Raw genomic sequence first — 14,047 nt, 5'->3', positions numbered from 1 at the left:
AGACGAGCCCAATTTTAAACCTAATTTTTTGGTTTAAAAAAACCTAGTCTTATATACAGAAAAATACGGAACTTTGGGGTAAACAGGGTTGTAGCCAACTAGGTTTTGCTCATAATAGAGCCACTGAAATTAAGGACTGTAATTTAAAAGAGCTTATTAATGTCACTGTAGCTACTCCAAGTACGATTAGCACTGGAAACAATCCATTGTTAGGATTGCAATGTTAGAAAACACTAGGACTGAAAGAAACGCAGTACAGGCGATTACTAAAGCATGAAGCTTCTCTGCCTGCTTAGATACTAGTGAAAAACATGGACATAGTCCACCCACAAAGCATTCTGACAAAATGGAGGAATAGAAAACGGCAAATAACATTTTTGAAAAAACATGAAAATGGTAGCAGGAAAAATTGACCATGAATATCATATCCTATAAAATAACATATACAATTATTTCAAAACGTCAGTCTTGACCATCTAAAGAAAGTTAAGGTTGACAAGCGAAAATCTTTGTCATTTTACCTGTCTCTCTGAGTTTTCTCTTAGAGTCTCAATAGTCTTTTCAAGTTGGGCTTTCTCTTTCATTAGATCTTTGCTAAGATTCTGACTATTCTGAAGACCTTGTTTCTCTTCAGAAAGTTCCTTCTCAAGTCCTTCCAGCTAGAAAGAGAAAAACAAAATAATGCCGAAAGTTTTTAGTTAAGACCGTATCCCCCAAAATGAAATTGTGGTTCGAGGACCCGATCCCCACACGGACACGTGATATAAGGTTAATGGGCAAGAAAAGGTCACAACTTTATTGATTACAGCAAGTGAAAAGGTATTGGCTTAGGCATTGGATCATGTCAGTTGACTCCACCCACTCGGAGAGGGGTGAGTCTAAAAGGGGGGTTTATTCACCAGTAGGTGGAGCTTGTTGATGCTAATCCAACTATAAGATCTCCCCTGATGTCACCGAGGGTCGTGCCATGGCCCCCCGCCACACAGGCATCGGACAGAATACACGACCGCCGGATTCCTTTAATGGAATACCCAAAAATTGAAGGCGTAGGCGATGGCCACACCTAGCCCTTCCACACACCACAAACACATTATTCCAATGCCTAACCTACCCACCAATACCACAAAAGTTGTGACGATTGCTACGAGGTAGGCGAAAAAACCACAAAGCCTAATGCCAAATGAAAAAATTCCTACCAGGCCCCCTGGACAAGCAACCTAAGGTCCATAGCAAGGCCAAGAAAAAAACTGAAACCCTGAGCTCTTAGGGAGTGGAGGGTGGGTGACTCGTGACGGGACGGCGAAAAGTGAGGGCGCATGGCTGGCGCAGCAGCGAGTTAAGCTGCCATCCACGCCCCTTCCAAGGCACCTGGTTGGGCGCTTGCCCATGGGCGTGGTGCGCCAGCCAGGTGAGTGGGTGGCAGGGGGCTAACGCCCCCTGCTTTAGGCAGAGATCGGCTCCCGCCCACAACCCCTCCCCTCTTTGCAGAAGGAGAGTCTTTTTCCAATAAGAGAAATTACAGACCAAGGACAACATGCAGAAGTGTCCAGAATATCTAGTTTTTCAACACCTTTATTTCTGAAAATTTATGTAGCTTCTATTGAAAATATTGTTCTGCACAAGAATTTATACTGCATTTTTTAAAGGAGTGTTAAAATACATTGAACAACTTGTGGATTAAAACAGTTATTTGTATTAGAATCAAAAACACTTTAAATATAATAATAAATCATTATTTTGACAGCGATAAACTGCAGCAAGCCTTGGGCTTCCACATTCTCCTCTACCAGTGTGGCTGTGAAGTGCAGATCAGCAGCTTTCACATCTGTTTTTTGATTAGCCAGAGTTTAGCATTACACCCCAGCTCTACTGTAGGTTAATCTTAACTACAATTTGTTGAAACAAGTCAGATTCATAACTCAAGGATTGAAGATGGCTTGTTTCAACTAAACCATTGTTAGGATTAATCATTCTTTGTTGGGTATAGGTGAAACAAGCAACTGCAGTTAATAAAAAATGGAGGGCTCCTGATCTGCTGATTAGCACTGACAACCAGCCCCTTTTATGCTATTTGCTGGTGTGCTTTGAATCCAAAATGTGCCTTCAAAAGTGGTTGCTGTTTAGAAGCCTGGTTTGCCAAGAGAAACTTAAAGAGTGTGTGTAACCCACCAATACATTAATATACAGTTACAGCAAAATATACTCGGATGAAATATTTCTAGGTAGCATAACACCACAAAATTTAAAAAGATGGGCTTAGAACAAAGCAGTATTTATATTTTCTTATTATGTATTAAAAGGCATTTGTCAATTCTGTTTCTTCATATTTTTTTCTGACCTGTTCCAGTTTTGAGAAAAGTTACCTGAAACAGGGCAGAAAAGGTTTAACTAATAAATAGGCCACATATTTAATATGGTATATAATTTTGAAAAAGTATACAAAAAAAAAGTAAACCATTAAGAGCTGCTTTATTTCAGAAAATGCTTGCCAAACTAATCAGTAAATCCTCTGGCTAAACAGACACAGATAATATTAAACAAAACATTTATTTGAAACGAGACTTAAGACAGGGGAACCTACAATGAAGTTCATGACAGAAAGCTTACAGAAACTTTAACAGTCTAAGATGTTTTTAGAATCTCCATTTTTGAATTATTTGCTAGGATTTACCTTCTTCCTATTTTAAAAATACAATAAAAATGGTACCTTTTTACTTAGTCTTTGGTTTTCCTTTTCCATTTTCAGCATTTTTGAACTGCTGCCTTCTGCAGATCCCACTGCATTTTGCAACTCTTCCACCGTCTTTAGCAAACTTTGGTTTTCCATTTCTAGTTTCAGTAACCTACTTGATGTCAGTTCATTCACTTCATGACCAAGTGACTTTCGTGGCGCTGTGGGTTTGTTTTAAAAAAAAATGGAAATGACTTAAGCTTCCCATCCATGATCTGTAGGTATTTCTTATATGCAATTGACACTGCACCCTTGGAACCATGTTGAAGTGAACCACACCACTCCCTATTTGATCGTGCTGCTGCCACACACCGCTGAAGACATAATTGTTCTCCCATAAGACTAAGCCATAATTTAATGATCATTTGTCTACTGTCAACAAAACATGATGTGACATAATGGTGTGTTGCTGGCTTACAAACTTTTGTGTGTTTTAACTCTGGCTTGGAGTTACATGTGAATCCCACCAGCAACCTCCCTTAAACTAAAGTGGTGCTTCAGGTTAAGTACTTAATTCGTTCCGGAGGTCCGTTCTTAACCTGAAACTGTTCTTAACCTGAAGCACCACTTTAGCTAATGGGGCCTCCTGCTGCTCACGCGCCGCCGGAGCACGATTTCTGTTCTCATCCTGAAGCAAAGGTCTTAACCTGAAGCACTATTTCTGGGTTAGCGGAGTCTGTAACCTGAAGCGTATGTAACCCGAGGTACCACTCTATTATATATTTAGCTATCCCAGCCCAAACACTCACCAAACTACACCTATGGTTGAGCCATATTACTTTGTTCACATGGCTACATCTTTGGGCCCATCCAAGGAGAACTCTTTACAGAATATCTGTTTACAGCATGTGGAGTATTTGCAATGTTCAGCTGCCTATTTCCCATATAAACAGAAGAAAATAAGAAAATGCAGAATTAAATCTTCATCTACCTTCAGAAAGTTCGGATGATCTGTTTATTTGTTCAAGTTCCCAGCCCAAATGCAGTGATTCATCCATACTTTGCTTCTGAGCCATTTCAAGTGTCATATTTTCCTCCATAAGTTCCTCAATTTTCTTCCGGTCCATATCACGTTCCTTAAACATTGTTTACATGGAGAAAAAAGTCTTTAAAAGTTCTCAAAGTGCACAAACCTTTTTCAATAACAAAAATTTTGCAAAATGCTACTGACTTAAATCTTTTTGTTAAAGGATCTTGATCCAGTGTTAGCAGTGGAAAAAAGACCTATTTAAACTTATGCCGGTAGAGAGTGCATAAGCACTCCCTGCCCCCACCAAACATTCTGCCCTCTTCCAGGTACAAAAGGACCTGTGCGTTGGCAATCATGTGTCAATTGGACGCATCTAAAATGGTCGCCCCCTGTATATACAATCGTATTATCAGATGTTAAAGATTATGATGCTATGCTATCCTATCCTTGAAAACATAATTTTTAAAAATAAACCATTTTTTTTTTTAATGAATGTTATATCAATACAGAGGGACGCGGGTGGCGCTGTGGGTTAAAGCCTCAGCGCCTAGGGCTTGCCGATTGAAAGGTCGGTGGTTCGAATCCCCGCAGCGGGGTGCGCTCCCGTTGTTCGGTCCCAGCGCCTGCCAACCTAGCAGTTCGAAAGCACTCCCGGGTGCAAGTAGATAAATAGGGACCGCTTATTAGCGGGAAGGTAAACGGCGTTTCCGTGTGCGGCTCTGGCTCGCCAGAGCAGCGATGTCACGCTGGCCACGTGACCCGGAAGTGTCATTGAGTGAGATGGGCGCACAACCCTAGAGTTGTGTCAAGACTGGCCCGTACGGGCAGGGGTACCTTTACCTTTTATATCAATACAGTGTGTTACCAAAATCATGCTACATCAAACGCCCTTGTTTCTTAAGAAAAAAGCAAGCAAGCGAATAAATAAATAATAATAATAATAAATACAACCGGTTGATTTTTTAAAAAAAAAAATTCAAGCACAACATAGTATCATAAATAACTTTTTTAATTGTTTTAGTAAAGATGAGGTTAATAGAAGGGCAATATTTAAGTGGAAGAGCACACACTTTGCATACAAAAGGCCCTAGTTTCAATCCCTGAAATCTCCAGGATGGAAATCCTCTTGTCCAAAACTCTGGAGAGTACTAAGCTGCATAAACCAACTCCCTGATTCAGTATAAAGCCAACATTCTGTGCTTCTATGACTTGTTTGAAAATGGAACATGTAATGGTTTGTTAACAAACCATGCCTTAGCAGATTCATAGAGTGACATTCAATGTCACGTGAGCAGGCTTTTGCTCATGCAGCAGGAGTCCAGAGTTAGGGGACTCTCCAGAGCAGATCTGGAACACACAGGTAGGAAGTCCCACTAAGCAAATAGGCAAATATCCCTGGATGTCACCTGTAATAATTAATCCTGCATAATTCTGTTTTTAAAACCTACACATCTGATGTCTCATGTTGTATGCTCACCGTTTCCATATCATGAAGTTTTGCCTTTAACTGTAAGTTTTCCTTTTCCAGTTCGTGCAGTTTATCAGAACGGGCTCGGGTTCCCTCCAACTGATCTTCCAACATTGTCTTTGTTTCTAGCAGTACTTGATTATCTTCTTTTAGCTCCTACAATAATCAGAAAGAAAACTGAAGCTGAGGATCACTGTGTCAAAGAACATAAAAATGGCATGAACTGAACAAAAGTGATAATTTGCTGAATTAAGCTTTTAATAGAGTTGTGTCACACACACAAAAGTTTGATGAAGTTACTGTTAAGATTCATTCCCAGTGTTGCAGTCATGGGATTGTTTTTATCACATGACAGTGTATGTTTTCATTCCACATTTTGGGAAGTGACGGAGACAGGATGTTTTTATTACTGTGTTTCTGTGATGTAGGATTTTTGTCCTTTGTTCTTTTTCTTTGCTGTCTGATGCTGAAGAGGAAGGCGCTGAGTTATGATGCTCAGAGTGTGTATATGTAAATAAATGTAGTTTAGCCAAAAAGCTGCGCAACTGAGTCTGAACGCTGACTGCCTATACTCTGCTGATCCTGAAGTGTGCTGATGCCTCTTGGTATCAGTTGCGGTGATGTTCGGGCTGGAGAAAGCTTTTGAATCTCCCGAACGAATGACCAGGAGGGAGAGAACATACCAGTCGGGCATGTCTCTCTGCTGGACTCCTACTCGTGTGTAGCACCTTCTGACAGTTACAGCTACGTAGTCTGACCCCTGAGCTAAAATTGTATTAATATTCAGAATCCACTTGGGAAGTCACAGAAACAGATTCTAAATTCAAACACCAAGTCCTCTGCTTAAGGCATTATTAGGGTCCAGGGATTGTACACTCATGGTGATGGTAGATGGTTGATGGAGAGACCCTGGGTATGTTGGTCTCCCAGGGTGAGAGGCTGGGAGGAGAAAGGAAAGATCCTAGGTGAGAGCCGGGAGGAGATACTACATTCTCTGGATAGTAAAGGTCAACAACTATCTTAAAGAGACGACTCCAATTCTATATGTACTTTTTGTAGCTGTATGTCATGGACTAGCTACAGAGGAATGGTGGGAGGCACTGGCTGGGGAACCCCTGAGGGAAGGAGGCTTAGAGCCCAGGGATTGGTGGTGGGCATACCAGGAGAAGTCAAAAGGAGAAACCTGGGAGGAGGAGGTGTTGGGAGTTCAAGAGATAACAGGCTTTAGTGAGCAGGGAGAGTCTGTGGCAGAGAAGTCCAGAATCAGAAGTAGAGGCAGAAGCAGGAAAGGAGGAGGGCCAAAAGGCAGAGACGAGTCAGTCAGTGAAAAAGCAATGGTTTCTCCCCGCCTTGCTGCAACAGACTCCCCTCCCCCCTGGTCTTCCAGGTCCAGCAGAGGTATGAAGCAGAAGGAGCACAGATAGGCACGTTGGCGTAGTCTCAGATGCTTAGGAAGGACCTGGGGAGAGGAGGAGGCTTAGGTAGCCGTGGGAAGGCGGGGACCTTCAGTCTCCACAATTGCCTCATAGGGGCAAGATCTACCAAAGAGTTGCTGTGCGCATTTAGGCCTGACACTCCTGAGCAGATCCTGTTTTTCTAGTAAAGAGGTAACTTCACTTACATCATATGATTTATGGCTTACTTGCTCCTGACCCTGTTTTTGATTTTTATCTACATTAGTTTTCTATATTTTATTGTATTATTAAAAATTGTAATAAAAATCTTAAAAATAAATAAATCCAAACACCAAAATCCCTAACAGTAAAAACAAACAAATAAACCTCTAGTACAGAAGGGTAGGATTAAGCGGTTGACGTGGACAAGTTTTGTGTGCTTGCATACAACCCCTCGTATGAAACCACTTTGCTCCCAAATCACACAAGCAGGGAAAGAAACTAGGAAGTTGCAGTTAATCATAGCTTTCCATTACATGAAAATCAGGACTTCAAAACAACCAGATTCAGAAGCTACTAATGAATAAAACTTTAAGTTTTAATGTTTGAATTTCAAGTCACCTCTACTCTAGCCTTGTAGAATTCAATATCGTGTAGCCTCTCCTTATACCGACTGACTTCACTTTCAAGCTTGTCAACCCTGATTGCCTTCTCTCTGAGAGCATCAAGTTCATCACGGTACACCCTGGCAGAACGGGCATCTGAAAGCAAATTCATATTCTAGCAAACGAAACAAACATATTTAATTATTAATTATTTCGTAGAAGAAAACATTGACATTACAGATCTGCAGTGAGCAACACTGAGTTTTCATGCAAGATGGCAAAATTAAAGCTTGGAGAAAGACACTAAGCTATTCAAAATACTAAAGGCAATGAGAAGCAAAACACAAAATGCATTCAGATCCATGTACGAAATCTGCATGTGTTGCATGCAATTCAATCCTATGCACATTTACATGGAAATAAGCATGACTTCAATGAGGTTTGCTTCAAAGTAATTGTGGAGAAAACTGAAGCCCCGATATATTATTAATCTCATTATTTAGCTGGAAATTCGCCTTCTCACTGAAATTTTGAAACAATTACTGTAACACGATTGCTAGTTTTACAGAAAATGTGGTAATCAAATAATTATCTTAATCCCAGGATAACTGTGTTATTTCTTATATGTATATAAAAGTGTTGAGGCAATTTCAATGCTGTGATGTTCCTCTTCAAAGGAATTATTCCCTTGAGGAGACTGAGTTGTCCAATGACCAGTTTCAGCAAACATGCTCTGCTTGCTTTAAACTCAATTAAACTGTAGGAATCAAGTTATGTTTGATGACTTGTCATTAAAACCTGATGAAATCAATAACAACTCATTATAAAAATAATGCCAATTGTTTTTTCTACATGTCAGTTTTATTCTTCCATGTTTTTGGAAACACTTTTCAACACAGGTTTCATATAATTTATAATAACATACTGGCCAAACATTTGAATGAACCTCAAGTAGAACAGGAAAATACCACATCCAAAAAACCCAAAATATGGACTTGAGGCAGAACCCAGAGCTCCTTAGCACAAAAACCTATTTAATTCAGGGTCCTAGCTTGGAGCATGACAACACATGTAATTAATTAAACTGATAAACTATACTTAATCTAAGCACAATGGCCTGAGAAGTTATCTTTAATTTCCAAACCTCTTGTTGCAGTCTTTTCAATTCAGCTTCAATTTGTTCCAGTTCTTGCTTACAATCCAGTAACTGTTCAGTCTTCTCCTCACTAAAAATAAAATTATTTAATTAAAAACAGGAACTAAAGAAGAAAGGGACAGGACAAAATGAATAGACTTCCCCTTCATAGTTCACACCAGAATTTATACTTCAGATGCCTGAAGGGTGCTTTTTGTTTGTCTTGCAAAAAAACCCAACTTCTGGATTCATCAACCATGAACCAGGAAGAGCTGGGAGTGTGCTTAACTCTCTGCACTCTAAGTCACTTCCCCCCAACCCCACCAACACATCACATGCATTTTTTAACTTGATGCTTGGTGAGTACAATTTATCTAACATCTTTCTCATGAACACAGGCTTGCTCTTTACCTGGGGGTCACAGATTTCTTCAAAAGTTACCAGCATAGCAAGTAAGACAGTGGTTCCCAATTAACTAGGATCCCCTGCTTTTGAAAATGTTGATATCTCTGTGGTAGTTTTTGTTATGTGAATGGTACCACCATACCCTCCAACGTGTCCCTGCGCAGAACTATGGTGCGCATCTTCTGGGCTGCACTCCTGCGAGAGAGCACAGCGCCCAAAAATGTGTGTTTTGGAGCCCTGCGATCTCGTGTGGTTTTGGGCACTGTGAAACGGGATGCTTGGACAGTGTGTTTGTGTGTAAATTTTAAAAAAAATCTATTGAATGTATATACCGTCCTATACCTGGAGGTCTCAAGGCAGTTCACAGAATAAAATCAAAATATAAAACCACAAAATACATAATCAAAATAAAAAAAGCAACTCAGTAGCCCCCCTCCCCAGTTGACTGGTATGGGCCATGGTCTATGATTCTATGACCCCCTGGGTGGGTTACACTGGACCCCCTGGGGTCTGTGGATCATCAAGTGGGAACCACTGCAATAAGGGATATTAGCTCTGTGTTTTAAAACCAAATAAAGAATTGTATAAAGCCTACTAGCTTAAATAAAATATCAAATGGATCAGATTGCCTACTTTTCAAACAGGAAAGTTTCACCTGCTAATTCCTTAAGCTTGAACTACTGCTAAAAAGCAGGACTACAAAAGTTCATTAAAAAGCAGGCAAACCCTAGTCAACAGTCACATCATATATGCTTTATTTTCAATGTCTAATGCTCAAAATGTCAATCATTATCCTCCGAACTACTTCTGCAAGGATGTGTAAATAAATGTTCTCTTCCTATCCTTATACATACAACAAAGAATCCAAGTTTATTATGAATTTTTACATGCCCAAAGGAAATTTACTTCAAGCTTCATAAAATTGAAGAAAAGATATCCAAATTATTCAATATTAGAACATCACAGTCTAAATCTGACATTATATAAAAGATTCTGTGTACATGGGGTTAAGTTTGAGGAAAATAATTTGCAAGGATACACACAAAAATGTTTTTATAGTAATTGCTCCTTAAATCTCCATACACGTGGGGGTTTTTTCATGAAACATTTATCGCTGAAGCACTGTAAGACCCTTCAGTCATCAACTAGACCACAATAAAAGGCATTGGGATTGTAATCAGGGAACCCTCAGGAAAATCTTGGAATAGGAAGCTGCAGCAAGAGAAGAGAATCGCCAAAAATGTGGCAGAGGCAGCTTGCCCAAGGTGTCTTTGCCCAATTTTTGGCAATCACCACCAAATAATACAGTTCACAATCCCTCAGAAAAGACTTTTCAATTAATGCAATAGGGAGAAGGTTCCATCGTATGTTATGTTGTTTGTTATACAAGCACTGCTCTCTTTTATTAAATAGGCTGTGCTGACAAGAATGGTCAAATGTTCAGTATAGCAACGTGAGGAAACTGAGTGTTACACATTTTAGGGGGGAACAGATGTGTGCCATATGCTGCTGGGAACTATTGGAGATGAAAAACTTATTTTTCGCATTCTGAATGGATAGGATGGGGAGTTGAAATAATATACAGTGGTACCCCGCAAGACGAATGCCTCGGAAGACGAAAAACTCGCAAGACGAAAGGGTTTTTCGTTTTCTGAGGTGCTTCGCAAGACGGATTTTCCTAAGGGCTTGCTTCGCTAGACGAAACGGCCCTGCCTCTCGTGTCATGGCGACGGTCACTGCACGCACGCACGCACGCTCGCTTCCCCGCTCCTCCGGCTCCCTCCCACCTTCCAGCTGACGGTTAGTGCCTCGCGCTGCTGCCCACCCCCCTCACGCGCTCCCCTCAGAGAGCCATTGCCGCCAGCGCCTCTCTCTCCCTGGAGTCGCGCTCCTGAGCCCCGCCGTCCTCCAGCAGCCGCGTCACGTGGTGGCCACAAGGCGCGGGGAGTCTGAGGTACCGGCTGCGGCAGCTGTCCTGCTTCTCCCCGCCCCTCCCTGCCGTTGTCAGTGTTTAAATGCAGTGGTGCTTTGCAAGACAAAAAAACTCGCACAACGAAAAAACTCGCGGAACAAATTAATTTCGTCTTGCGAGGCACCACTGTATATATGAGTTTAAAAGAGCTGTGACTGAGATATGAAAAATGCAAGAGAGACAAAGATGTGAAAATACCGGCAAACACTACTGCAGTTAGTAGAGAAAGCTGTAAACGGAACCAGAACATGAACTCTGAGAGGAAGGGACATAGATCAGAAGGTTATATCTATGTTCAATCCCAGGCATCTCCAGGTAGGCTGGAATTGTTTCCTGGCTGAAACCTTAGAGACACTGCTAGTCAGACTACGCTGACTTGAGGGGTCAACATTCTGACTTGATATAAGGCAGTTTCCTAAGATAAGTAAAGTGGTACCTCAGGTTACAAACACTTTGGGTTACAAACACTTTGGGTTCTGGAGGTCTGTTCTTAACCTGAAACCGTTCTTAACCTGAGGTACCACTTTAGCCAATGAGGCTTCCCGCCACTACCGCACGATTTCTGGTCTCATCCTGAAGCAAAGTTCTTAACCCGAGGTACTATTTCTGGGTTAGTGGAATCTGTAAATTGAAGCGTCTGTAACCTGAGGTACTGCTGTATATCAGTTTCTTGTTGTATATGCAATTTTAAGTGGAATGTAATTTACAGGGTACAGTAGTACTAACTACTAAAAACAACTTAATCAATAAATTTAGCATTTTATTTGTAACTTTATTTGTAAATAAATCCAACACACTGCAAACGTGGTAACATGTTCTCAGTGATGTCTATACTTCCAATTGTGTGCTTCAACTACAGTATAAAATGATTTGTTTTTAATTATACAGAATGCAGCAGTGTGCACTGTTTAGTCTATTAACTGCCAGTCAAATTAATAACAGCAATTTGCATTAATTTTCCTAGTGCAGCTGTTTACAGAATATCTTGAGTAAGCTCACTTCAACAGACATGTAATAATCCACACATCAGAAAATGAGATCTGTTTCTCTTATATTCCAGTGCTCATGATGACTAAAATATATTACTTTGTGTATGCTTGTGGGGCGGAGAGTGAGTTGAAGTGAGATAACAATTAACTCTGTCAGTTTTAGAAGATATAGTCAAAACTCTTTTGTAAGAATTACATCGTTCTTAGTATACTTAGCAGGTATAGGCTATCCTGTAAATGTCCCAATATTATGTTTGTCCTCTATTGTATTATTTGATGAAAACCACTGGAACTCACCCAAACTATCACTGCTGCAGTCCAGTGCAAAATCAGTGATGAAACACACAACAATCAACCAAAGTGAAGTCACTAAAGTTATTAATATAATTGGATGGAATCTGAGCAACATCATGTGCTCACAACTGTTTCAGATAGGTACTTGATATACAATCAACTTTTGACGGGCAGTTGGGAAAGAAGTTCTACCCTGGATTACCCTGTTTTCTTAGTCATTCAGTCTCTAAATGGTTGCCCAGTATGCATTGAGCTTTTGCTAGTATCTTTGCAACTCTGTTCCATAACAAAACTCTAAGATGGTTGAATTAGTCTTGGTAACAGGTAATAATAAACCTTGCAATTTATAGTGTGTTTGAATCACTTCTCGCACACAATTATGGGGATGAATAACTGAGATTTTATATGGGTCTATTAAGGCCCCTCACAGAGTTCATGGCTGGGCTACGATTCAAAACACTGGTCTGCAGTTCCTACAATGACAATTCAACACTAACTCTCAGATTTGAGTGCTATTGTCTTGATGCTATAACCTGTTCAATGAATGGCAGGATAGGACTTTATCATTTGGGAGCAGCATCATAGTTGTCAAGCAGCCCAGTGTATGAGACAAAGCAAGTGAACGCACATGCATGTGGCTGGATTCCAGAAAGCTCAGAAGGCATACCACTCAAAGGGGACACACTGTTAATAGCCCAGTTGAGTGGGGTGTCATCGAGCTGACCTCAGGCACTGGCATAAAGGCACACCCTCCCATTATTCAAATGGCAAAGTTCCCAGCACCATATGGCACACATCAGAAAATTAAATAGAAGGCCAGACAATTATAGAACAGCTGCTGGGCAACTTAGGTTAAAGCTGATAGAATAAGCAGAAATTTCTTCTAACACAACACCCTGATTTGAGGGATGTGATGATAACACTTGTTTTTACGGATTTTTAAAAACCAAAAACAATGTTATTTTAAAAGACTATTGTGGCATGGTAATGGCAAACAAATGTATAGCCATCCAGTACAACTGTTGCTGAGTGCAAAACAACTTCATTAACCTAAGCTGACCCCACCAGGGGCTGTCACCTTCTGCCAGCTATCGTGCATTTGCCACATATTTTGCAAATAAATCCTTTACTTAGGAAAACTGACACAAAACCGATTTGTTTGCAGACTCAGAATTGAGTGTATAATATCCAAAGTTTAATCTTACTTAGAAGGCTTACTTCATTGTCAGTCACCAATAAATATTCAATGTCTGGAAGAAAGGAGGTGACTAGTTCCAAGTTAGACCCTTGAAAATCCTAGCTGATAAAGGTTGGCAGAAATACCTAGAATTTGGTATAATAGACTTAGATAGTGGCTTCTGGCAGTAGATTTCAAAGTCAGTGGGATGGGGTAAATTTTAAAGTGTAGGCACTCTTCATGACAGCCTTCATTAGCCATAAACCAAAAAGTCCACAGTCACACCTCCAAGGAGAATCTAGAAGTGCAGGCGGCTTTGTCACTTCATTACAAATCCCCAAAAGCAGCAGAGACAGTAGAATAACTAATTTATTAGGATCAGCTGTCAACCATAAAACAACCATGGCAAGGATGGTGCTGTCATCCTGCTGTGACAAAAGTACCAGAGCTGTACTGCCCTAAATTCTTGTTCCTCTATAACCACTGTTCATAGACATTTTCTGCCTCCAACTACCCCCCCTTTAGGTAATTTTTTTTAAAAGTGAGCTCCAGTTCAGAGCAGTCTCAGATTCTTATATTCAAGAAATGTTTTAAGGCCAGGATTGTCAAATTCTTCCCCTATGGAACAGGAAGGGGCATGACAGAACAGACCACATACCAACTTAAAAACACCACCAACAACAACTTCTTACAAATTTGTCAAGTAACATTTACTCTTAATCTTTTGGGATACGGTTGTTAAATTAGTAGCCACTTAGCATAACTCCAAAGGTCCAATAATCTCTACAGTCCAAAATCTCTCAAAAGGTCTTGAGGCTTGGTTGGGGGGGGGGTGACTACACGGACCTAGATGGGGTAACCTGTCCTCTCCCCCTTCACAGGGGGTTGGACTAGATGACCCTTTGGG

At 40.6% G+C, this 14,047-nt stretch overlaps 1 protein-coding gene across 5 annotated transcripts in view; it reads right to left on the bottom strand.

Moving 5' to 3' along the window:
* The window catches only part of CCDC88A (coiled-coil domain containing 88A), a 79,213-nt gene that overhangs the window by 38,292 nt on the left and 26,874 nt on the right, over window positions 1–14,047 (bottom strand). For all 5 annotated transcript variants that reach the window (XM_083432418.1, XM_083432419.1, XM_083432416.1 and 2 more), the window contains exons 9-14: window positions 8,313–8,394; window positions 7,185–7,343; window positions 5,179–5,325; window positions 3,663–3,807; window positions 2,708–2,892; window positions 522–659 (exon numbers count right to left, since the gene is read on the bottom strand). In XM_083432418.1, coding sequence (XP_083288544.1) covers window positions 522–659; window positions 2,708–2,892; window positions 3,663–3,807; window positions 5,179–5,325; window positions 7,185–7,343; window positions 8,313–8,394 — 856 coding nt within the window. The remainder of the gene's footprint in view (window positions 1–521; window positions 660–2,707; window positions 2,893–3,662; window positions 3,808–5,178; window positions 5,326–7,184; window positions 7,344–8,312; window positions 8,395–14,047) is intronic.

This window comes from Podarcis tiliguerta (genome assembly GCF_965153285.1).
Source record: "Podarcis tiliguerta genome assembly, chromosome: 3".
NCBI lineage: Eukaryota > Metazoa > Chordata > Lepidosauria > Squamata > Lacertidae > Podarcis > Podarcis tiliguerta.
Note: the sequence above shows the minus strand (reverse complement) of the source record. Positions and strands in the feature narration are given on the sequence as shown.